The sequence below is a fragment of the Sorex fumeus genome, unplaced genomic scaffold (assembly GCF_029834395.1).
Source record: "Sorex fumeus unplaced genomic scaffold, SorFum_2.1 ptg000044l, whole genome shotgun sequence".
In the NCBI taxonomy this organism is placed as follows: domain Eukaryota; kingdom Metazoa; phylum Chordata; class Mammalia; order Eulipotyphla; family Soricidae; genus Sorex; species Sorex fumeus.
In genome coordinates this window covers 70,294,308-70,316,568 of record NW_026606101.1, presented here as the reverse complement: position 1 = coordinate 70,316,568, position 22,261 = coordinate 70,294,308, and the positions used below count along the sequence as shown (strand labels likewise).

Below are 22,261 nucleotides of genomic sequence, written 5' to 3'. Positions count from 1 at the left end.
GGTCTAGCTAGTGTCGGAGGGGCCCAGTCAGGCCGCTCGTGTCCCGGGTATTAAGTGTTAAGCTCTAGTGTTCCGTGTGTCTTAGGTACCCATAAATTTAAAACCATTCCGGATAGTGCAGAGGCAGAAGGGGGTGACTGCGGTCAGGGCTCGTTAACTGTTCTGTCTCGGTTCCGGTGATGTCGCCCGCATTCGGGGTACCCGACCCTACTTCTCTCCAGTGACTAAAGACTGTGTAGCAGCCAGTTCCAATTAGCGCGTATTTTAAAAGCTTTAAAATGAGGCTAAAACGAAACGTTTTCCCCTCACCCTTCACCCCCACCCCCCACCCCCACCCCGGCGGAAATACCACAGCTAAGAACTTTATCAACTTTCACAAGATACTCAGGGTACTGGAAACTTGAGCTATTTTGCTTTGGGGTGCTTTGCATGGAGTTCATGCTAAACCCAAAGAAGGTAAAGATCCTTTTTTCCCCCCCTGAAATTTTCACAAATGAGATTCTCCCCCCACCCCGCCCCCCATTTGATGTTTCACTCCCTCTTGACTGTGACGTAAACCAAAGAAAAGGGAAAAAACTAAAAAACCCACACAGCTAACTTCAATGAGAGAGAGAGAGAGAGAGAGAGAGAGAGGGAGGGAGGGAGGGGGAGAGGCAGAGAGGGAGGGAGAAGAAAGGAATACCCAACCAAACTCACGAACAGCTACAGTAGGACCCCCTTCCTAAGCCGGGGGGCCCCTCACGGGCCATCCTCGCCCGCGGTCTGTAGGTGGGGCTTTTGGTCCTGATGGTCCGGGTCCATCATGAGCAGGGTCTCCGGCACGCCCGGCTCCCCCTCGAGTCTCTCCTGCTGGCCCAGGCTCTTGAACAAGTGTTTCTTCTGGTGCATGCCCAGGGCCGCGGCCGTCTTGCAGATCTTGGGGCACTGGAAGCAGGCGTAGCCCTTGCCGTCGTGCTCCTGGATGTGCCTCTGCTCGTGGTTGCGCTTGGTGGACAGGTACAGGAAGCTCTGCAGGCAGAACTGACAGTGGTAGCGCTTCTCGCCCGTGTGGATGCGCTGGTGGATCTTGAGGGTCTCGTTCAGCGTGAAGGCTTTGCTGCAGTACTGGCACACGAACTCCTTGACGCCCAGGTGGATGCGCTGGTGCTTCTGCAGGTTGCCCTGCATGGAGAAGCAGCGGCCGCACGTCTGGCAGGGGTAGGGCTTCTCGCCCGTGTGGCACCGCATGTGCATCTTCAGCGTCGACGGGCTCTGGAAGTGCTTGGCGCACAGCTCGCAGGCGTAGGGCCGCGCCGTGACGTGCCGGTGGGGCCGGCCCAGGCCGCCGGGGCTGCCCGCGCCGCCGCCGCAGCCGGCGGCCTTGTCGCCCTCGACGTCGCAGAGCTCGCACTGCAGCTTGGGCATCTCCTTGGGCTCCTCCTCCTCCAGGGCCCTGTCGGGGGGCGGCCTGGCCGCGGCGCAGTCCAGCTCGGCGGGCAGCAGCAGCTTGCCGGCCCTGGCCCCGCGCGCCTCGGCGGCCGCCTCCTTCCTCCAGCCGCCGCGCCGCACCCTGCGCAGCTGCCGCGACTTCCTCTTGGGCTTGTAGTTGTAGTAGGGGCGCCAGGGCTTGTCGCTGGAGTCCTGGTCGCTGGCCTCGTCGAACATCTCGCTCAGCTCCACGCACTCGGCCTGGTAGAGGCCCAGGGGGCTGCGGGCGCGCGGCGCGGGGTCGCGGGGCGCGGCGGGCGGCGGCGGCGTCGGGGGCGGCGGCGGCGGCTCGGCGGGCGGCGGCGGGGGCGGCGGGGGCGCCGCGTGCTTGGGCCGCCGGCCGCGCTTGTAGAAGAGCTTGGAGCCCAGGATGTGGCGCTTGACGATGGCCTCGTTGCCGATCTTCACGGTGATCTGGCACAGGGGCGCCACGCTGCTGTCGGCCGACGTGCCGGGCAGCGCGGGCTTGGCGATGTACGTCTCGATCTTGCCGCGCTCGGGCGCCGGGGCGCGCGCGGGCTCCGGGGCGCCCGTGGCCGCGCCCCGGGGCTCCTCGGCCGCGGCGCCCTTGCCGGGGGCCGCCGCCTTCTTCCTCTCCTTCGGCGCGCGGGGCCTGCTGGCCGCCCGCCCGGGCCTCTCGGGCTCGGCTCTGCTGTCCTCTCTGCGCGGCCCCGGGCCCGCCGTGGCCGGCTCTGCGCGGTGCCCACCGCCGCCGCCGCTAGTGCCGCCGCCGCCGCCGCCGCCGCTGCCCCCGGGTCTGGCGGCCAGGGCGTTGCTGTGCATGATGACCGACGAGAACTGGCTGCTGTGCACGATGACCGAGGGCGCCGGGCCGCCGTAGCTGATCACCGACGCCGAGTTCTCGCCGCCGCCCACCGCCAGGGCGGCGGCCGGGGCGTCCGAGCTGACCGCGGGGTCGGCGGGGGCCACGGCCAGCTCGCTGGCGTAGAAGTGGCCGTCGAGATCCACCTTGAGCGCGTCCTTCCCCCACTTGGTGGCATCGCCGGGTTGGACACCGGCGGGCGTGGCCAGGTCCTGGTGCGCCGACCTCTCCAGAGGCAGGGCGGCGGGGCCCTGGGCCAGCGTGGCCACGTGGCCTTGGAAATTCAGGCTGGGCAGCTCGGAGGCGTGCGGGGTCTGGATGACGTAGGGGCCCGCCTCACCGCGGCCGTGCTCGCGGCCGTTCTCGTAGGCCGAGTGCCGGTAGCTCTTGTACGGGGCGCGCTTGCACTTCATGGGCAGCAGCCTGTAGAGTTTATAGGGATACACGCTGGGCTTCAGGCCGCCGTTGGCCGTCTTCTTGCTGATGGACAGCCGGTAGTCGATGGCGTGGAAAGACTTCTGGTGGTTCTTGAGGATGTAGTAGGTCATGAACGTCTCCAGGCAGAAGATGCACTGGTACCGCCTTTCCCCCGTGTGCCAGATCTCGTGGCGCGTCCGGTACTCGGCCAGGGCGAACACCTTGTTGCAGTAGTGACAGGGGTAGGTCCTCCTCCAGGAGTGGACGTTGGCGTGCCTCCGCAGGCTGGACAGCGTCACGTAGCTGCGTTTGCACACCACGCAGCTGTAGAGGACTTGGCCGTTGACGAACTTCACCATGTGGTCCTCGTCCGGCAGGGCGCTGCTGCCCGGGGCCCCGGCGCCAGGGAACTCCCCCACCCGGTTCTCGGCGAGCAGGGCCCCGGGGCCGGCGAAGGCACCCCCGTTCTGCCCAATGGTGGGGTAGTTCTCCAGGAAGCTCCCGCTGGCGCCGGGCATGGGCAGGTGACTGGAGCGCATGCAGATCTGCTCGTGGCGGTCCAGCCGGTTCACGGTGCTGAACTGCTTGTTACAGTACTTGCACACCAAGGGCTCCTGCGTGGGCTTGTGCAGCTGCATGTGGCCGCTGAGCAGCGCACTGCTCTCGAAGGACTTGGAGCACGAGCTGCAGTTGTACACCAGCGGTGGCACTTCTTCAGCCGTGGCCGGCGGGGGCGGCCCAGGCGCATCCGAGGCCTTATTTTCCTCCTCCTCGGGGGCACAGCAGGCTTCCCCTTGTGGCTGTGGAGACGGGGGACAGGGCAAGCTTGAAGTGGCTGGCGGCGGCCTAGGGGAGCTGGGGTCTGGTCGTGCCGCTCCATCAGTGGCTGGAAGGGATGGGGGGTTTTCGGCGGGGGGTTCGGGGTTGGGCGCCACGACCAGCGTCTTTGGCTTTCGGCACGGTTTTGCTTTGGTGGCCCGCGGGGCCTCGCCATTCTTTTCCTGCCCCGTCTTGCCCGGTGGAGGTGGCGCGGGCAGCGGCAGCGGTGGGGGCGGGGGGCTGGGGGGCTTGGGGGGCTCCTGGGTGGGCAGGCCTCGGTAGGCCTCGGTGGCTGAGGACACAGCATAGGAGTGCTCGGCCAGGGTCCGCACAGGCTCAGCCTCGTGGCAGGCATCCGCTCGCTCTGGGTATAGGCTGCTGCCGCCCCCGCCCCCGCCACCAACGCTACGCACTGGGTCCGATGCCTTCTTGAAACTCGCCCGCAGGTCCAGCGGCGAGAACATGCTGTTACTGTTGTCGGTCTCGACGATGGAAAAGGCGTTGGTGATCCTCGGGCCGCTGGTGACGGCCGGTTCCTCGGGGCGCCGGTCATTCTTCTCCTCTTTCACCACGCCCTTCTCAGTGATGCAGAACACGTAGGGGCCCGGCGAGCTGGTGAAGTGGCGGTCGGTGAGGTCTTCCAGGAAGGCGATGCCCAGCCTCTTCCCCGCGGCCGCCAGGTCTGTGACAGTCTCCTGCCGCCTCACCACCACCGTGGAGCTGTAGATGTAGTTGAGGATCTCCGTGAACACCTCGGCTTTGAGGTCGTCCAGCTCTAGCACGTGGCTGGAGATGCAGATGGCCCGGCTCCAGAAGATGTTCTTGAAGTAGAGGCTGGAGGCCGCCAGCACGTTGCTGTGCGCCTTGAACTTGGTGTCCTCCACGATGATGGTGACGTCGCACAGGATGCCGCGGATGCGCTGCTCATTCAGGATGGACAGCACCGTGTCGCTGTGCAGGGCGTCCTTGAGGTCCCTGGAAAGGGACATGACTGTCATCTGAAAGCAAAGGGGAGAAATCGTCAGACCACCGCACGCACGCAGCTTCTTTGCTCCTGGGCAGCTCTCTTGTCCTTTCAAAAAACGCTTTTGCGTTTGGTAGGAAAATAATCATTATTTTTTTTTTTTTGGTGTGTGTGTGGGGGGGTGGGATTCCTCTTTGTTTGTTTGTTTTCCTAGCTCATTCTGCGGCCAACCCCAGGACAGAGCATCAAGCGCTGGAAAGCTAAGTGTTACCTAGCCTCGACACTCTCCTCAGCCTTGTGCTAAGGAGCCAACGGAACGAGAAATCCTCCCAAAACTCATCCTCCAAGACTGTAGCTCTATGAACAAGTCCATGTTCGGGGAGCAGGAGAGGGGGCCACCCCCAACACATGGCCATAGCTCAGAGGGCTGGAAAGGGGCTCTGGCCCCGCTATGCTGCCAGAAGGGGCTGCCCAAAATGCTGCCTGAAAGTGGGGTTCAATCCTCACCCATCATCAGCCAGCCTGACCAAGTCTGGCCACCAGGGGCGCCCTGCACCCAGCACTGACCCTGCACTGGGGGTGGGGGCGTTGATTGGGTGGCCCCACCCAGTTCCCTGACTGCTGTGATTTCCCCTTCCCGACAGCTCAAGTCCATGAGGGTTTCCAAGAGAGCACTGTGAGGCTGTGGAAGCCTAAGTCCGAGCAGGGAAGTTCTGCGTCGCGGAGGCCACATCTAGCCCAGAAGCAGCACGGGCGAAGGCACAGCGGCTCACATGCCTGTGCGTCTTCCAGGGTCCACCTCCCGCTGTCCTCTATAAATGGTCAAGGATAGCTGGAAGGGAACCAAGTCCCCCGGGAGGGGAGGGCAGCCGGAAGCGGCCGCCATTGTGCTCAGCCACGGCCAGAGACGCCTCCTCCAGGGACATCTGAGCAGGTGGCCTTCCGTGGCCACCTCCCGACCTTATTTCCCTCCTGTGCTCCCCGCCCCAGGGTCCTGCCAGTGGACCCCTCATCTTGTATCTGTCCCCTCCCCATTTCTGGCAGATCATACCATGTGCTAAGTGTTTTGTTACATTATGTTTCATTTGAAAAACAACCACTTGTTCCTACAGTGAGACACAAGTCCCCCCACCCTGCACCTCTCCATCCAAGGACAATCAGCTACTGTTAGTTGGTCTCTCCCCAATCACAGGGCACCCAGAAAGCCAGGCTGATTGGCCTTTCTTATCTTGGGTGCTGGGCCATGCTCAGCTGTGCTCGGGGCTGAGTCCTGGCTCCGTGCTCAGGGGTCACTCCTGGAGGGTTTTGGGAAATCTGTGTAGTGTGGAATATCAAACCCAGGTCTTCCAAGTGCAAGGCAAGCACCTTCCCCACCCTGCCACCTCCCTGGCTCCTCCGACTGGTGTTCCCGGGACTGCTGGTGGCAATACCGTCCTTGGTCCAGGGTGTCGGAATGCGCCTAGCCGGCCAGTGCAGGATCCCTGAGTTGCACTTCCTGTAGGGCCCTAATTCAGCTGAGAAGGCCAGATGGCCGCAGGAAGCGCCTCCCAGACCTCACAGAGCTCTTACAAGGCTTCGCCCATGCTGCTACTTCTGGTCCTTCACGTGAGAATTCACCGGCTAAAACTCTCTTTATCTCCTTGGACCCCGGGAGAAGGGTGTGTTTCTACCAGCAAATCCTTGAATTCAGACCAGGAGAATGATCCGCTCCCCAGGCTTCTCTCTTCATCCTCAAGATTAAGGCAGCTCAGGGCTTTCATCATCGCCTGTGCTGTTGGAGCAGCCTTGCTCCCTGACTTTCTTTAAAAAAGTTTTAAAAATCACATTTTCAATTTGCTTTTGCTTGTTGGGCTACACCCAGGGGGTGGCTCAGGGCTTACTCCTGGCCCTGTGCTCGGGGACCATTCCTGGTGGGGGTCAGGGGACCATATAGGATGTGCTATGGATCCTGCCCCCACAAAAGGGGCCACTCCTGGCCTAGCTTGGTCCATCGAGGGCCAGGGGTGGTCGGGTCTAGTAGCTTTCAGGGGACCGCTAGGGCACACCCAAGCAAGGGGGTAGGGGAGGTATCGTGTTGTTCCAGGGATCAAACTTAGGGTGCACACGGGACCCCCGTGCTCTGTTCCTTGAGCCACCCCACGCCCCAGTTCTCCTCATGACCCTGCCCGTGGAGTCCTAGTCCTCCATGGCTTTTTTCTAGAAGTGTGGCATACATAAAAGGGGAGGAAGGGGCTGGAGCAATAGCAAAGCGAGTAGGGCATTTGCCTTGCACGCGGCCGACCCGGGTTCGATTCCCAGCATCCCATACGGTCCCCCAAGCACCGCCAGGAGTCATTCCTGAGTGCATGAGCCAGGAGGAACCTCTGTGAATCGTTGGGTGTGACCCAAAAAAGCAAACATTTAAAAAGGGGGGATGGAATACAACGCACTGTGTGTGGCTTCCTGTGTGCCCAGAGACCAACAGCCGTCTGAGGGTCTATCTGAGTCATCTGAGGGCCCGACCCTGGGCTACCCCTGGGTGGAACCATAGTCACTCCTGGGCTGGGCCGGGTTGTTCCACTCGTCCTCCCTTAAGTTCAGCCCTTTACTTCAGACCTTTATCAGGCCCAGTGGAGAATCCCGGATGTGGCAAAGCGCAGGCCAGGCCCGGCAGCTCAAGCAGCTGCTTCTGTCTTGGCTGGGGTCATCTGGTGTGTCCTTCCACTTCCAGACGGTTCCTCCTTCCAAAGGGCTCTGCCACGGGGCTCTGCCGCCCTTTGGGGAATGCAGGGGGCCAGGGCAATGACACAGGTTATGAGCCTTGCTCACTTCTGACAGGATTCCGGGGGTCCTGCCTTAGGTGTGTCCATCAGGACGGTGAGCTGAAGGTCAGCTATGAACACTTGGTACCTCGGTCGTCCCCACAGGGCAACAACGTCTGTAACAGGAGTCATAACACGTGACGTGGAGACAGACTCGGGCCAGGAGGGAGCTCGGCGCGGAGCCTGCGTGTCCTGGGGATGAAGCCTGAGATATGATCCCCAGAACATCCAGACGCACACAGCCTCGTCACGTTAGAACATCCAAGTACATCCATCTTTCTGGCAACTACCACTCTGTGATAGGAATTCTCTTAAAAATCACAGTTCCTGGGGTGGGAGAGGAGGTATAGCAGGTAGGGAGCTTGCCGTGCATGTGGTTGACCTGGGTTCGATCCTTAACACTCCATTTGCCCCCCTGTGCATGGCCAGGAGTGATTCCTGAGCACAGAGCCAGGAATGACCCCTCAGTACTATTGGGTGTGGGCCCTGCCTCCAAAAACGAAAGTCCCTAAGCAATCATCTTGATACGATTTCTTGGTATATGCTAAGGCGCCATTGTTTCCATTGTATCCAGTGACTAGGTCTGTGCCCGGCACTGTCAATCACAGGGCTCAGAGCTGGGGACACTAAGGAGGAGAAGGTGAGTTTCTGGCACAGGGGCCCAGAGTCTGGGGCAAAGAGAACATGGCCAGCTGGTACAAGGCCATGCACAGGATGGGTACTGGAAGCAGTGTCTGGCAGGAAGATCAAAGCCATCACTGATAATGCGGCAGGAGAGGGTATCCGGGCGGGTGCCCCAGCACCCCCACTGACGAGCCAGGCTGGGGCAGGAAGGCCCTGACCACATCCTAAAGGGCTCGGCCGGCCCCTCGGCCGTGCAGCTCCGGCTGCAGGTAGGTGGGAACCACTGAAAATGCTGATTTGAGTGTTGGGAAATGACTCAGACTCTGCAGTGCTACGAGAGGAGGGAGTCACGCGGGTGGCCGACGCCCAGGGCAGAGGCGACCCCAGAGGACCGGCTGGAAAAGGTGACAGGGCAGGTGGTGATGCCGGCTCCCAGTCACTACAGTGGGCGGGAAGTGGGGGGCTACCGGAATCCCAGTTTATTAGGATTCTCTTAACAAAGAATGAGAGCGATGGGTGAGTAGGGAGGGGATCAGGCTGACTGCACCAGGAAGACAGTTTCTCCCTCAGGGCCGGAGCGATACTACAGCAGGGAGGGCGCTTGCCTTGCACATGGGTGACCCAGGTTCGATCTCTGGTGTCCCATATGGTTCCCTGAACACCACCAGAGTGATCCCTGAGCACAAGGCCAGGAGTAAGCCCTGAGCACGCCCCAAAACATAAACAAGGAGATTCCGTCTTGGTGGGGACGGGGGGGCTGCTCCCCATACCAGGTCTGTGTCCGGATCACCAGACGAGAGACCCCTGTTCCCTGCTCCTGCAGGCAGTCGGCTTTAGAGGCGGCGGGCTGAGATGCTGGAGCCCATCTGCATCTCCAAGCTGCTACTGGCCCAGCGGGAAGGTACCCACGCACACGCACAGTGCCAGCTCAGAAGGCCCCATGCTGCCAAGTTTCCTTCCTTGTCGCAGGGGCAGCCCCCCGTCAGAGCCAGGCCCGGGGCGGGGAGAAAGGCCCAGAAAGCCCCAGGGACATGCACACTCTGCCTCCAAGGCTCATTGTGGGCAACAAGGGAAGCACGTCCGGGAACCGCAGCACACCGAGCCCCCATGGGTGTCAGGAATGAGGCGCGGGGGGTGGGGCGGGGAGGAGAGGAGCGGGCAGAAGAGGTGACACTTCCTGACCGAGGCAGGGCTCAGTCCTGCAGGCCCCCACAAAGGGAGGAAAGGAGGCTTCATCCCAGAGAAGCCTGGCATCCCAAGTCACAAGGCTGCACAAAGGTCACCAGGTAAAGGGCCAAAGTCCCCTCTGAAGCCAGGACTCTGGAAGGCAGGCGCAGTGGAGGGTGGTTGTGGCAGACTCCGTGGGGGGCCTCTGCAGTCCCCTGAGTTCCCCTCGAGGTGTCAAAAATAACCAGCAGACCACAGACACCTGGTGAGCTCACAAGACGCTCAGGAAAAAGCCACATTTCACGATGAAGAAAAGGCCATGGTGGACCGCGGCTGCCACCAGCCACATGGGCCCACAGACGGGCCTGAACTGCTGCGTTTGGGGCACCGGGCTCTGGAAAAACTGCTCAAAAGCAGCAGATTTTTACCTTTCTTACAAAACTCGGAGACAGGGCACCCCAGGGTGTTCCAGGCATGGAGGCCAAGGCGCCACATTCCTGTCAGGGTCCTGTGTGCTAAGGGCCAGCCCGGGTCTCAGGCCCACGGGCTACTGGCAAGCACAGGAGAGGCTGAGCCCGGCTGGCACAGTGAAAGGACGTGAGCTGGAGAACATGGGAGCCAGGGCCCCGATTACGACAGCGGGAAGATCCCCCAAACCACCATAAAGTCGTCTACACTAGCGTGTGCGGGTGTGCATGTACGTGTGTGTGTGCATGCATGCATGTGTGTGCGTGCGCATGTGTGTATGTGTGTACATGTGTGTGCTTGTGCATGTGTGCACCTGTGTGCCTGTGCGTATATGTGTGAGCGTGCGCTTGTGTGTGCATGTGTGCGTGTGCATATGTGTGTGCATGCACTCTCATCCCAGGCAGCATGCTCAGACTTCACACTGTGACTTTCTCCAAGACATGGCACAAGGGGCAGAAGGGTTGGGGTTCCTCCTGTCCACGGAGTGCTGGCAGTAGGTTTCCCAGAAAGGATACAAAATGGAAGGGAGAGGAGACTGAATTCACGCGTAACTTCCTAACGAAACAAGTTCTGTGCTGCGAATTCACTTTTCTCGGGAGAATGACCCAGGTGGAACAGCTAGGTAGAGAGAAGGTTAGTGGAAATGTCTGGAAACAAATATTTTGGGGAGTCGATCTTTGTTTATAAATGACAGTGGTAGCAGGACTATTTTCCAGAGCTTGCATGTAAGTCAGCTTGTACTTAATTATCTGGTTTTTGGGTTATACAGGGTGATACTCAGCCTGGCTCTGCTCAGGGGATCATACGGGATGCCAGGGACTGAACCTGGGTTGGCCATGTGCAAGGCAAGTGTCCTACTTGCTGTCCTCTCCAGCTCCAGAAGTCAGAGTTTTTAACTTACACTTTCCAGATACACAAATCTCTAGCCAGCCCCCACCCCCAAAACACACACACAGACACACACAAATGTCAGACTATCTACACATATGGACACATGCTAACAGTCACTTACTTTCTAAAGATGTAACAATAGGGTACACCCACTCTTCAGTATCCAAAATAGGACATTTGAGGGATGCAGAATGTGGCTTGGCGTTGAGCGCGTATGTGAAGTCCTGGGCTCCCATCCCAGCACCACCAAAAAAAGCAAACCAGAACAAAACAAAATGGGGCCCTTAGGGGACAAGGGGTGCAACTAATTACTCAACCGAGAGAACAGACACCCATGGTGACCGTACCCCAGGAAAAGAGGGTGAATGTCAATATGTAAACAAACAAACCTTTCATAAGTGGGTCACAAAATTCTATTTTCTGGTTCTAAGCATGCATATGTCTATTTGCATCAAGTAGACTTCATCTGTATGTAAAATGCGGTTGAGAATTTTATAAATAGAGGATAAACATCTTTTATAACAATTCTTTGTATAAATGTCACTCGGAAATTCTAACTAATTAGCATCTTTGGCTGGCCGCCTCCTGCCATATTCCAATTTATAAATACACACTCCGAGCGCACCCAGATGGGCATTTGGGATGATTCAAATGACTTTTATTCACCTGCATTTGGAATGAACTCACTTCAATAAAACAAATACACAATTGTGGTAAAATATTCATACAGGATGCAGGTCCACTAAAGTACAAAGCTCTTTCTCTGGCCCAACCACTCTCTCCCCAACACACCTACACACGCTCACCCTCAAACTCACACACACACACAAACGTGTACATGCGCACGCACACACACACACACACACACACACTCTCTCTCTCTCTCGCAGATTCACTGTCACATGCCCTTTCTTCACTCTCTCATATCTGTGTGTATAGATACACACACACACATACATGCTCACACTTCCATGTACATGCACACACACATGCTCTCACATACATACATGCAATCACACTTGCACACATGCTCGCTCTTACATTTCCATGCACACGTGCACTCTTTCACATACATGTAACCACCCTCTCTCTCCACCCCCCACTCCCAGCCACGGGTGTTTTTCTCCTAACTCCAGAAAACTCTATCTGGCATCTCAGAGCTATCGATGTGGGCAGCCCTTCCTCGGGGATTCTGAGTGGGGGTTCCTACCCCCATCCGAGCCTGTGGTCGACTCAGCTTTCCCTGTCTGGTCCTCAGCTGCCAGGATGTGGCAACCCACTTTTTGGACTGCTGGAGGGGACAATGTGGAGTCGTTTGCTGACATGGACCGAGGTGGCGCGGGTGACTCCACAAACCTGACAAAGCAGATGGAGTCTAACACACATTCTACTTGCCAGAGCACACAGCAGCTAACGAAAGGAGAAACGGCCACTCAGCCACTCCCTGACTCTCAGTGTCTTCCGTCTGGCTGTTCTTCCAGAGTGTTCTGGGAACCTCCTGGTCTCCCAGACCCTAACACAGGCCCATAGCCAAGATGTCACTCGCCTTTTTCATGATGCTGACAATGCTGCCAGGAGCAACTGCTGGCACTCTCACTGCATCAAGCCAGCAGTGACTCCACCCAAGGGGGGGTACATGGGGTAAGGTCACGAACTCTGGAGCCCCAGTTACATAATCTACGACTCTGTGAGTAGTCGATGGGGGCACACAACACTTTCGGTGCCTACCGAAAAGTGATGAATGCTTTGAGGGGTGACTCCACAAACCTGACAAAGCAGATGGAGTCCACTCCTGGCTGGATTGGGGGGAGGTGGGGGAACCACACTGAGTTTCGCGCTAAACTGGCCAACTGTGTCATGGAATACCGTGTGGAGGGGCCAACAGGCAAACGAGGGTTATTCAGAGACAGACCTGCGCAAACATTTTCTGGAAAATATATGAGTAGATGACTGCAAGAAAGTAATTTTGTTGCCGGTAATAATATGCTATGTCAGGCCCACACTAGAATTCTGGAAAGCATGGTATCCACTGCCAATGAACTCAAAGACTTCTCAATATCTACAGCTTTTCTGATGAGATTAGTGGTGATGCGGCTGTGTGGTTTATGGATGCTGTGTAATGAATCTGGAAGATGTACAGAGCTCAGTGGACCAATTGTTTCCAAACAACCCAAGCATATTGATATTAATTATACACACACACACACACACACACACACACATATCAGGCCTAGGTGAAAAGCTACAAGAGAGATCAGAAGGTTTAAATCAGTAGTTCACAAAGCATGGAAGGCTCACTGATGTGGTTTCAGACTCTAAGAGGCAAATAACCACTACGGAACCCATTTGGGGGCTGGGGAGAGGGCTCAGAGGGAGGGAGGACATGCTTTGTGGGAGGGAGGCCATATGGGTTCAGCCAGCAAGGCCTGGTGCTTGAAGCACATCTTCGTACTCCCCATTACCTCCTCCCTCCCCTCCCCCACCCACATAGACCGCACAAAGAAACTGTTATTTTGTCAAGTTTTGGTGTGGAATCGAGGAATCGAAGAATAGTGACCATTAACTGAAAAGGCTATTTTGAAAATCTTCCTTTTCAAGTATCTATCTGTGTGATTAAATTTTTCTTTAGAGGCTTCAACTAAAATGGCATTCTGCAACTAAATTCAGAAGGAGGTAAGAAAAGTCAGCTTTCTATAAAATCAGACAGTGAAGATATCTGCAAAAAAGAGAAACAATCTCACTCTTTTCACCTTTATTTGTCTTTAGAAAATAACTATTTCTTAAAATGTCTCTTTATCATGCAACAGGGATTGTCATGTCATTTTTGGATAACTTAATATTTGTTAAAATACACAAATTTTTATTTTGAATACAGTAAATGTCAACAGATAAACTAAAGCTTGGGACCTCAAAGGTTTATTCGACTTTAATGGGGTCCTGGGATAAGAATGTTTGACGGGGGGGCTGGAGCCATAGCACAGCAAGTAGGGCGTCTGCCTTGCATGCGGCCAACTCGGGTTGATTCCCAGCATCCCATATGGTCCCCTGAGCTCCACCAGGAGTAATTCCTGAGTGCAGAGCCAGGAGTAACCCCTGAGCACCGCCAGGTGTGACCCAAAAAGCAAAAAAAAAAAAAATGAAGACCCCTTGATAACGACCCAACCAGTGCGATCCAGTATTTTCAGCTTCATTAGAATCTCCGAAACCAACTTTACATATGTTGTTTTGCAGATAAGTAAATGCATATAGTAATGCATATAAGTAAAAAAATTAAATTCAAACAATTTAAAACACATACAAGTACATGCATATAAGGTAAAAAAAATAAAATTAAATCAAACAATTTAAAAAACTAAAAAAACCCTTCAAATGATAGTCTTTGTGTAAACTCTATCATTATGGACAAAGAAAAAAAAATCTTGCAACCCCCCTGTAAGCTGTTGACCAACAAACATGCAGAACTCTGCAGGGCTAGCAAATAAAATGCCCTTTTGTTAGCAAATCTTTAACACATAACAGACAGGGAGAGATAAAGCCCCGTCGGCCTTCACCCTCAGCAGTGAAAATCCCAAGTCCCTCCCCAGTGCCTTAGCATAAGTGGAAACGGGTTTTTCTAAACGTTCCATCAGAGGGGAGGGAGAGGAGCTGGCCGCATGGAGCACCCCCACCCCCGCACCCCACCCATCCCCGACATGCACCTCCTTCCTGCAATCCCTAACCAGGCTGCAAGGGCAGAGCACTTTCTCCTCTCTCCGAGGCGCCTTCTATAAAAAGCAACTTCGAAATAAAACCCGACTAAAAAAAGAACGCGCTGGATTAGGCCACTGACCTGGAATCCTGCAAAAGTCAAACCTGCAGCCCGCGTGGGGCTGCCGCGGTGGCGATGCCTGTGTCCAGCGGGGGCCTCCTGCCCGGCTCTGCCGGCCCCACGGCCCGTGTCCCGCTGCAGGCGACCGCCGGGGCCAGCCGGCCCTGCTTGCCCGCACGCATCTTCCCGGCCTGCTGTGTCCACGTCAGCCCTGCCCACGTGACGAGGCTGAGGCACACGTGTCAGATCTCAGAAAGCAGGTGACCGAGCGGAAGCTCTTTATGGAGTCGGGCTGTGGCTAGCGGCCCGTCTTCCTGCTCGGCCTGGCTGGCAAATCGCAGCCCCAGGGGAGGCCGTGTGGCCAGACCGTGGCGGGCCGTGGAGGTTCTGGGACTCTTGCAGGCACTGCGGACGCAGGGAGGGGTGGTTTTCCCCACAGAAGTCCTGGTGGTCGGCAAAGTGAAACTCAGGAAGTTCCTTTATGCCTTTCGAATCCCCTGCCCCAAACACTCTCGCCGCAGGAGGGAGATGTGGCTGGCGTGCAGATGATGGGCTGCGTGCACAGGGACGCTAGAATCTGGGAGGGATGCAATGTGCCCGGTTAAATAGTTCAGGTGGTTTGTTTGGAAACATCAAAGTGTGTGGAAAGGGGGGCTGGAGCGATAGCACAGCAGGGAGGGCGTTGGCCTTGCACATGGCCGACCTCGGTTCGATTCCCAGCATCCCATAGGGTCCCTGGAGCACCACCACGAGTAATTTCTGAGTGCAGAGCCAAGAGTAACCCCTGTGCATCGCCGGGTGTGACCCCAAAGGCAAAAAATAAAGTGTGGGGAAAGGTCCCAGGTGGCTCTCTGGAAGCACAACAAGGTTTTGGGCCCGTTGGTGCTTGCCGCAGTCGGACGAGAACAGTGCAGTCTCTGCCCCCGCGCCTGGGTCTCTGTTCCTTCCCGGAGTCCCTTGGAGGGGAGCGGGTTGAGCTTTCCTCCCCGCCCCGACCAGGGCTCCGGCAGCCGAAGACCTCCAGGACCAGCCACCACCATGCTGAGACCACTCTCCGCACACATGAAGGTACTGGCAGAGGGACAAAGCCACGCGGGTTCCGGGGCCGAGACCTCCAAGCCTACTCGATTTGGAGTCGAGCATCTTCCACCCAGAACCTCCAAATTCCAGTAGGCGGGGGTCACACCCACCACCTGGCCCCCTGGCGCCGTGTAATCCCATCAGCGGCCAAGACTCAGAGACTATAAAATCCAGATCCCGGACGAGAAGAGTGCAGTCTCTGCCCCCGCGCCTGGGTGTTCCTTCCCGGAGTCCCTTGGAGGGGAGCGGGTTGAGCTTTCCTCCCCGCCCCGACCAGGGCTCCGGCAGCCGAAGACCTCCAGGACCAGCCACCACCATGCTGAGACCACTCTCCGCACACATGAAGGTACTGGCAGAGGGACAAAGCCACGCGGGTTCCGGGGCCGAGACCTCCAAGCCTACTCGATTTGGAGTCGAGCATCTTCCACCCAGAACCTCCAAATTCCAGTAGGAGGGGGTCACACCCACCACCTGGCCCCCTGGCGCCGTGTAATCCCATCAGTGGCCAGACTTCTTATTATCTCATTCCTACTTTGGACAAACTTGCAGGCTATCGAATGTAGCCTGCCCACAGGGCAGAGTCTGGCAAACTCCCCGTGGCCTACCAAATATGCCAAATACCAGTAACAATGATGGGTCTCATTCTCCTAAAGAGCCGTGAATATAATCTCAGGGCTAGGATGAAAGAGACGTTACTGGGGCCTGCTCGAGGCAATCGACGATTAACAGGATGATGAAATGAAATGAAATGAAATGGTGCTTGCCGCGACATGCAGGTGTATCTCGGGCCTTGAGTGCGCTGGGCCCGCTTCTCGTCTCAACTAAATTCCCCTGGCACTCAGAGTCCCTGAGCGGGAGGCAGAGTTTTCCAAAAAGCTGGATGCGACGGGTCCTCCCTCCACCCCACATCCCCACACTCCCCCGTGTTGCAGTGTCCAGGCGGTGGGCTCACGTTCCCTGGAACGGCTCGCGTGGGAATGAACTGATTCTGGAGTTGATTTCAAATGCCAGATACCTCTTCCTGGGACCAGCCAGTTCCAGGCCTCGTCCTGGCTCAGTGCCACCTTGGCGGGGGGGGGGGGGGGGGAGAGGGGGACGGGGGCAAAGCTGCATCTCAGGGTCTGAGAACCAGAATGAATCTCGGGCTGGTCACCAGGACCCGGCAGAGGACAGACAAGACGGTCCGGCAGATGGAGCACCAAGGGCTGCTCTGCTCCTGCCCAGCCGGCCACCCTGAACCTTCTCTCCCTCCCCGCCCCCCCAGCCCAGCTCCTTCTGTGTCCAACTTTTTGGGGTCTCCTACCAGGCTTGCTCAACCTTTCCCCCGTGTGCTCCCCACCCGATCTTGCTTCTTTCCTGCGCCCTCCATCCACACCCAGTCTCATGCCTCGGTCCCTCACTAAGTTTTCACCAGTGACCTGTGAACTCTGCTGGGGTCCATGGGGGTGTGAGCACAAGGCCCTTGTTTAGGAATCGCTGCTCAAGACCACCGCTGACACTGCTTCTTTCCGTTTGTTCTGTCTGGGGGCCACACCCAGCGATGCTCAGGACTGACTCCTGGCTCTGTGCTCGGGGGACCGTCTGCAGCGCTGGGACTAAACCTGGGCTGGCGGCAGAAAAGGCAAACCCGTCCGCCCGCCGTCCTCCTGCTCTGGTCCCCACTCTGGTTCTTTCTGGATAAGCCTGACACCGCAAGCAACGAGGAGAAGAGTTGGAGCCGAGCCCAGAGTCGGGGTCAGCGCGAGGGTTGTGTCCTGCTCAGTCGGGGACATGTCTGGCCCCCGCTTCAACCAGAGGGACTGGGGAAAGCACACGGATCAGGTCCTTCGGGCCAAAAGTCAGGGGCAGTTCTGTCCTGATGTGACGATGACTGCCAGACCCCTGGCCAGACCCTCTCAGCTGCAGCCCCATGCGGCCACCTGCCGGTCCCTGTTCCTCCTCTCCCCACGGCCGGCACAGTCTGGGTCCAGCTCACGCCCGCTCTGCCGCACACTGTCCAATGCCCATCAGAAGCTCCCTGGCCCCTGGGGACGGAGGACTTGGACATCCCTGTCACTGCACTGGCTCCAGGCTCTGGGCAGCAGAGGCCCCGAGGCGAGCAAAGTGGCCAAAGCATCAACAGTTGGCTTGAGAGGCTCAGTGAGGGAAGGCGGGGGGCCCAGCCCGCTGACCCCAGCTGACCGCCCACCCGCTCTGCTGCACTTCTGTCTCATAGAGCACTGCAGCCGGGGCCCTCCCGCCAGGGTTGATGGCCTTATCCACTGCTGGGCTCAGGGACCAGAATCAGCCTGAGCGTGGCCCCTGGTGGCGGCAGGCGGGTCTCAGGTCCCGACACCTGCAGTGGAAGATCACTGCTCTATCCTACCCCGCACCAGCTTCCTGTACCGAGTGTGCCATGGATCTGCCCACCACAGGCCCTTTGCATAGGCAGCCCCCATGGTCGACAAGGCCCTGGGAACCCCAGAAGCAGTTCCCCAGATGCCCATTCAGCACCCTGCATCCGGTTCCTTTGGTTTCAACTGCCCCCATGCCCATTCCTGAGAGTGACACAGGAGGACCCCCAGAAGGGGGCATGGGAAGGACACACTGGGGTGACTCATGCTACTGAGCAGGGACCCCCGAGCACTGCAAGCCTGTGCTCCTTGAGCGGCTCCATCTGAGGGTCATCTGGGCCAAGGCAACCATGGCCTGTGGCCCGTGGCTTCGTGGTTGACACCTGAGCTCTGGCCTCCAGTTCGGCTGCTGCACGGGGCAAGTTCCTGACTCTGCGCCCGGCGTCTTCGTTGGTACCATCAGCCGGTGAGAGCATCTCCCGGGACCAGGCTCTCACTTGCTCTAGCATCTGGCCCCAAATCAAGCTTGACGTTAACATGACTGACTGCCAACGAGTCATCCTTAATCCTTAGCCACCAACATCAGGAGGCCAAAGACGGTCAACCCCCAGCCCCACACGCAGGGACTTCACAAGGGTGGGGACAATGGATTTCGTGTGATTGCCTCTTTCTACCTGTCATCTTTGGTGGGAATTCAAGACAACCAAACAACACCTCCTCTCTTTAGAGTGTCTCTCTCGGGTCACAGGAGCTGGCAGTAGCTGAGGGATTTCTCTGAGCTACAGGGGGTGTCAGACTTGGGCAATGAGGGTGTCGGCCAGGTGAGCCCGGGGGGATTATGGGGCTCAAACCAGGCTGACCCCAAAAGGAAGGGAAGCCGGCTACCGATCATTCATGAAAGGTTCAGTGCAAACAGGACAGATGTTCAGCAAAGCCAGAGGCTGTGTGTGAAAAAAAATACAGCAGTGGGGCTGGAGTGATAGCACAGTGGGGAGGGCGTTTGCCTTGCATGCAGACGACCCAGGTTCGATTCCCAGCATCCCATAGGGTCCCCTGAGCACCGCCAGGAGTCATTCCTGAGTGCAGAGGCAGGAGGAACCCCTGTGCATCGCCGGGTGTGACCCAAAAAGCAAAAAAAGAAAAAGAAAAATTCAGCAGTAAGAGCCACCCCTTTTTTGGGGGTGGGCGAGAGCTGAGAGGGTAGGGCGGACAGGGCGCGGGCAGCAGGAGTCCACCAGGCTGGATTCCTGGCACTACATGGTCCCCTGAGCACCGCTGGGTGAGGCTCTGGAGGGCCCTCACACCACTGGGGTGGCCCGAGTGTCCCCAGTACTGCAGAGAGTCCCCGCAGCACCCCATCATCAGGTCCTATGAACTGTGACCTGCCACTGGGGTCCCCGGACCTCCTGAGAACTGCTTGGGAGACACCCCCCCCCCCCCAAAAAGTCTCTATCAGAAGGTCTTGGGAGAATGTCAATAGTGGGGAAAGGTGATACACTGACTTTCAAGCTAATTAATTTTTTCTTTGGGCCACACCTGCTGGGGCTTTCTTCAGGGGTGCTTGGGTGAATGGTGCTGGGGGCCCCAATATGCTTGGGGATGCGGGATGGGGGCAGGTATTGGTGCTAGGGATCAAACTCAGGGTCTTGCACCTGCCACTACTGCAGCTGTGAACTGACCCCAGGTGCAGGGGTGAAGCATCTGCCTTGCACACAGCTCATCCCAGTCCACCCTGACGTCACCTCTTGTCCCCCAAGCACTGCCAGGCCAGGAGTAAGCCCAGAGCACCCCGGGGGGGGGGGGGTGGCCTAAACAACTGCCCTAGGGCAGGCATCACACTGTGAGCCTACAGCTGACCAGTGGCGGACCCCAGCAGCTGACCTCAGTAACTGACCCTTGACAGACTCAAGAGGAGAGAGCATGGGGTGCTCCGGGTTCACCAGGATCAGGCTCCGGGTTCAAAGGATCAGCAGGAAAGAGGCTGGGGGTTGGCACCAGCTGAGGGGGGTCTCCCCTGCTGCTCCTTGTCTGTCCCGCTCTGCAGAGCCAGCACCCCAGAGGCCCTGCGTGGGGAGACAGGCTCACCCTCGGCTCTGTCCCCCAACTCCATTATTTTGTTTCCATCTCACCTCGGGAAGGCAGGAAGGCGGGAAGTCCAGGGGGACGTCCCGATTGCGAGAGGCTCCTTCGGGACCACCCCAGTCACCCAGGTTCAGCCTGCCATGGGCTGAGAGCAATCAAGTGGCCCCCCCCTGCCGCCCCAGGGTCTGGCCTGAGGGCATCCGTCTTCACCCAGACTTTGGGGGCTGAGCCCTGCTTGGCAGGGCTGTGGGGGGAGCATTTTGAAGTCCCTGCACATGTGCGGCCATACCCCTGCCCGTTCACAGCGCAGTGTCCACAAGATGGTGCTGAATCCACATGCTGAGCTGCTCTGGTCAGCCAGCGGGCACCTCCCTCTACCCCCTCCCCCCCACACACTGCCCTCGGCCTTTCTTTGAAAGGACGAAGCGTCCTTTCAAAATGAACAGACAGTGGGTGTCTTAGGAGGAAAAAAAGGCAAAGAGCGCCTGCCTGCTGGTTAGTGGACCGTGTCCACGCGGCTTCTGAGCCAGCCACCGACGGGTACTGGACATTCTTCTATTTGGGGGTGGCCACACACTAGGCCTCTCCAGTTCCGGCACGACCCTTTCCTCCTTCGAGATCACCGTGGGGGGGGGGTGTTGGGGGCACACGTGCCAGCCTGCCCCGCGGCAAGCAGTCCCTTGAGGTTGGGACATCCCTTTCCCAGCTAAGCGCCGCTGATGCTTCCACCCACCCCACCCCACCCCAAGAGGCCCAACATTGGAGACAAGGAACTCGGGGTTTCAGTCCTGTCTGGGTGCCATGAGACATGGCCCCGATCGCCACCAGATTCCACGCATGTGGGACCATGCACCTTAGGATGACCCTCCGAGAGAGGCAGAAGCCAGGCCTGAGGCCTACCCTGGGGACTGCAGTAAGTGCCCAGACACCCTCCCCCCCCCCCCCCCCCCCCCCCCCCCCCCCGCTGAGCCTCCTGATTGATAAGACAAAGGGAAAGAGACTGGAGGGCGGGGATGTCGGGAGGCGGAGGGACAGACTTGAGTGTCCCCAGGCATGTGGCCACTGAGCACAGGCTACTGAGCTGGTGACCTGGCATGTGGCTGGCACTGACTGTCCTTTCTCCCTTTGTCCTCTCCAACTTCCAGAGATGAATTTTTTAAGGGGGGGTGCAGGGAGTCCCTCAACCGTAAAGTGCCAGGGGGGTCTACGGGTCAGATGGTTCAGTGCTTGGGTTGGGGGAGAAGGTCCTGCTCGGGTCTACCTGGGGGTTACCTGGGCTACATCCAACAGTCCCTGGGTGGCACCTCAGGGGCCTGCATATGCCAGGTAAGTAGCCCTGCCCTGTGGCCATCTCCCTATCCCCAGAGCTATGTAAGCTGTCACTCCGAGTTGACCGATTTCATTGGGTGCCCTGAATCATGTTCCTCTGGAAACTCACCTCCTGTCTGCCGGAATCTTTGAGATCGCCATTGCTATTTAAAGTAGGGGCTGGGCGATAACACAGCGGGTAGGGCGTTTGCCTTGCATGCGGCCAGCCCGGGTTCGATTCCCAGCATCCTATATGGTCCCCTGAGTACCGCCAGGAGTAATTCCTGAGTGCATGAGTCAGGAGTAACCCCTGTACATCGCCAGCTGTGACCCCAAAAGCAAAATAATAATAATAATAATAATAATAATAATAAATTAAATAAATAAACCCACAAATTCCTGACATGTGCTAGGCCTGAGCCGTTTCCCATCCCCACCCCCCTCAGAAACTCCTGGCACCAGGGAGGGGGTGGGGGCTGCTGTCAGCAGAAGGCAAGCATGGGTCTGATCGATTTGAGTGCCGTTTTCAAGATCAGGGCGCGGAGAGATTTATTTTCTCCCAATAGCTTAGAACTGAAAAAAGGGGGGGGGAGGAGATAAAGCCGCAGCTTCCTCCTGAGCAAGGAAGTGGGAGGCACCGCACACTGCAGGCCCCGGGGGAAGCCTTGGCGTTGGGACCCAGATAGTCAGTCCCAACGGACTGCTGGGCATCACCCAGCGGCGAAAGAACAGGGTGCTGAGCCCCCTGGAGCGAGCTGGTTCTCAGCTACAGGGGTGAGCCCGCAAGCCCTGGCGCCCCCAGTCTCTGCTCTGAGGTCTGCACACATACAGCAGGAATCTCATTTTCCACCCTCTCTCTTTTCCTTTCGTTGGGGGGGAGGGGTCGGAGGGTGTGCCGGGGCTGGCTGAACCCACCCCTGCACTCTCCACCTAGCCCGTTAACCATTCGTCTTGCGCCCTCACCTCCCCACCCCTACTCCTTTGTTCCCCCGGGGTTCCCACTGGTACCGTCACCTCCTGCCCCGCGGAGAATCTGAACAGCCTGCAACTGCTCCAATGTCCCCATCCATCTCCCGCCCACGGACCCACTCACCTCCTTCCCGATCTCCAAGTCCCCAAAGGCCAGTTTCCCCGAACCAAGGCACAGAACAAAGAAACTCGTGATTCCCACACTATTTACTGGCCCTGTTTTTTCTCTCTCTCTCTCTC

The 22,261-nt window shown here is 57.9% G+C and overlaps 1 protein-coding gene across 4 annotated transcripts in view; it reads right to left on the bottom strand.

Moving 5' to 3' along the window:
• Positions 1-613: 613 nt before the first annotated feature.
• Positions 614-22,261, bottom strand: part of ZBTB38 (zinc finger and BTB domain containing 38) — a 55,119-nt gene continuing 33,471 nt past the window's right edge. For all 4 annotated transcript variants that reach the window (XM_056121616.1, XM_056121619.1, XM_056121617.1 and 1 more), the window contains exon 3: positions 614-4,524. In XM_056121616.1, coding sequence (XP_055977591.1) covers positions 739-4,524 — 3,786 coding nt within the window. In that variant the 3' untranslated portion in view covers positions 614-738. The remainder of the gene's footprint in view (positions 4,525-22,261) is intronic.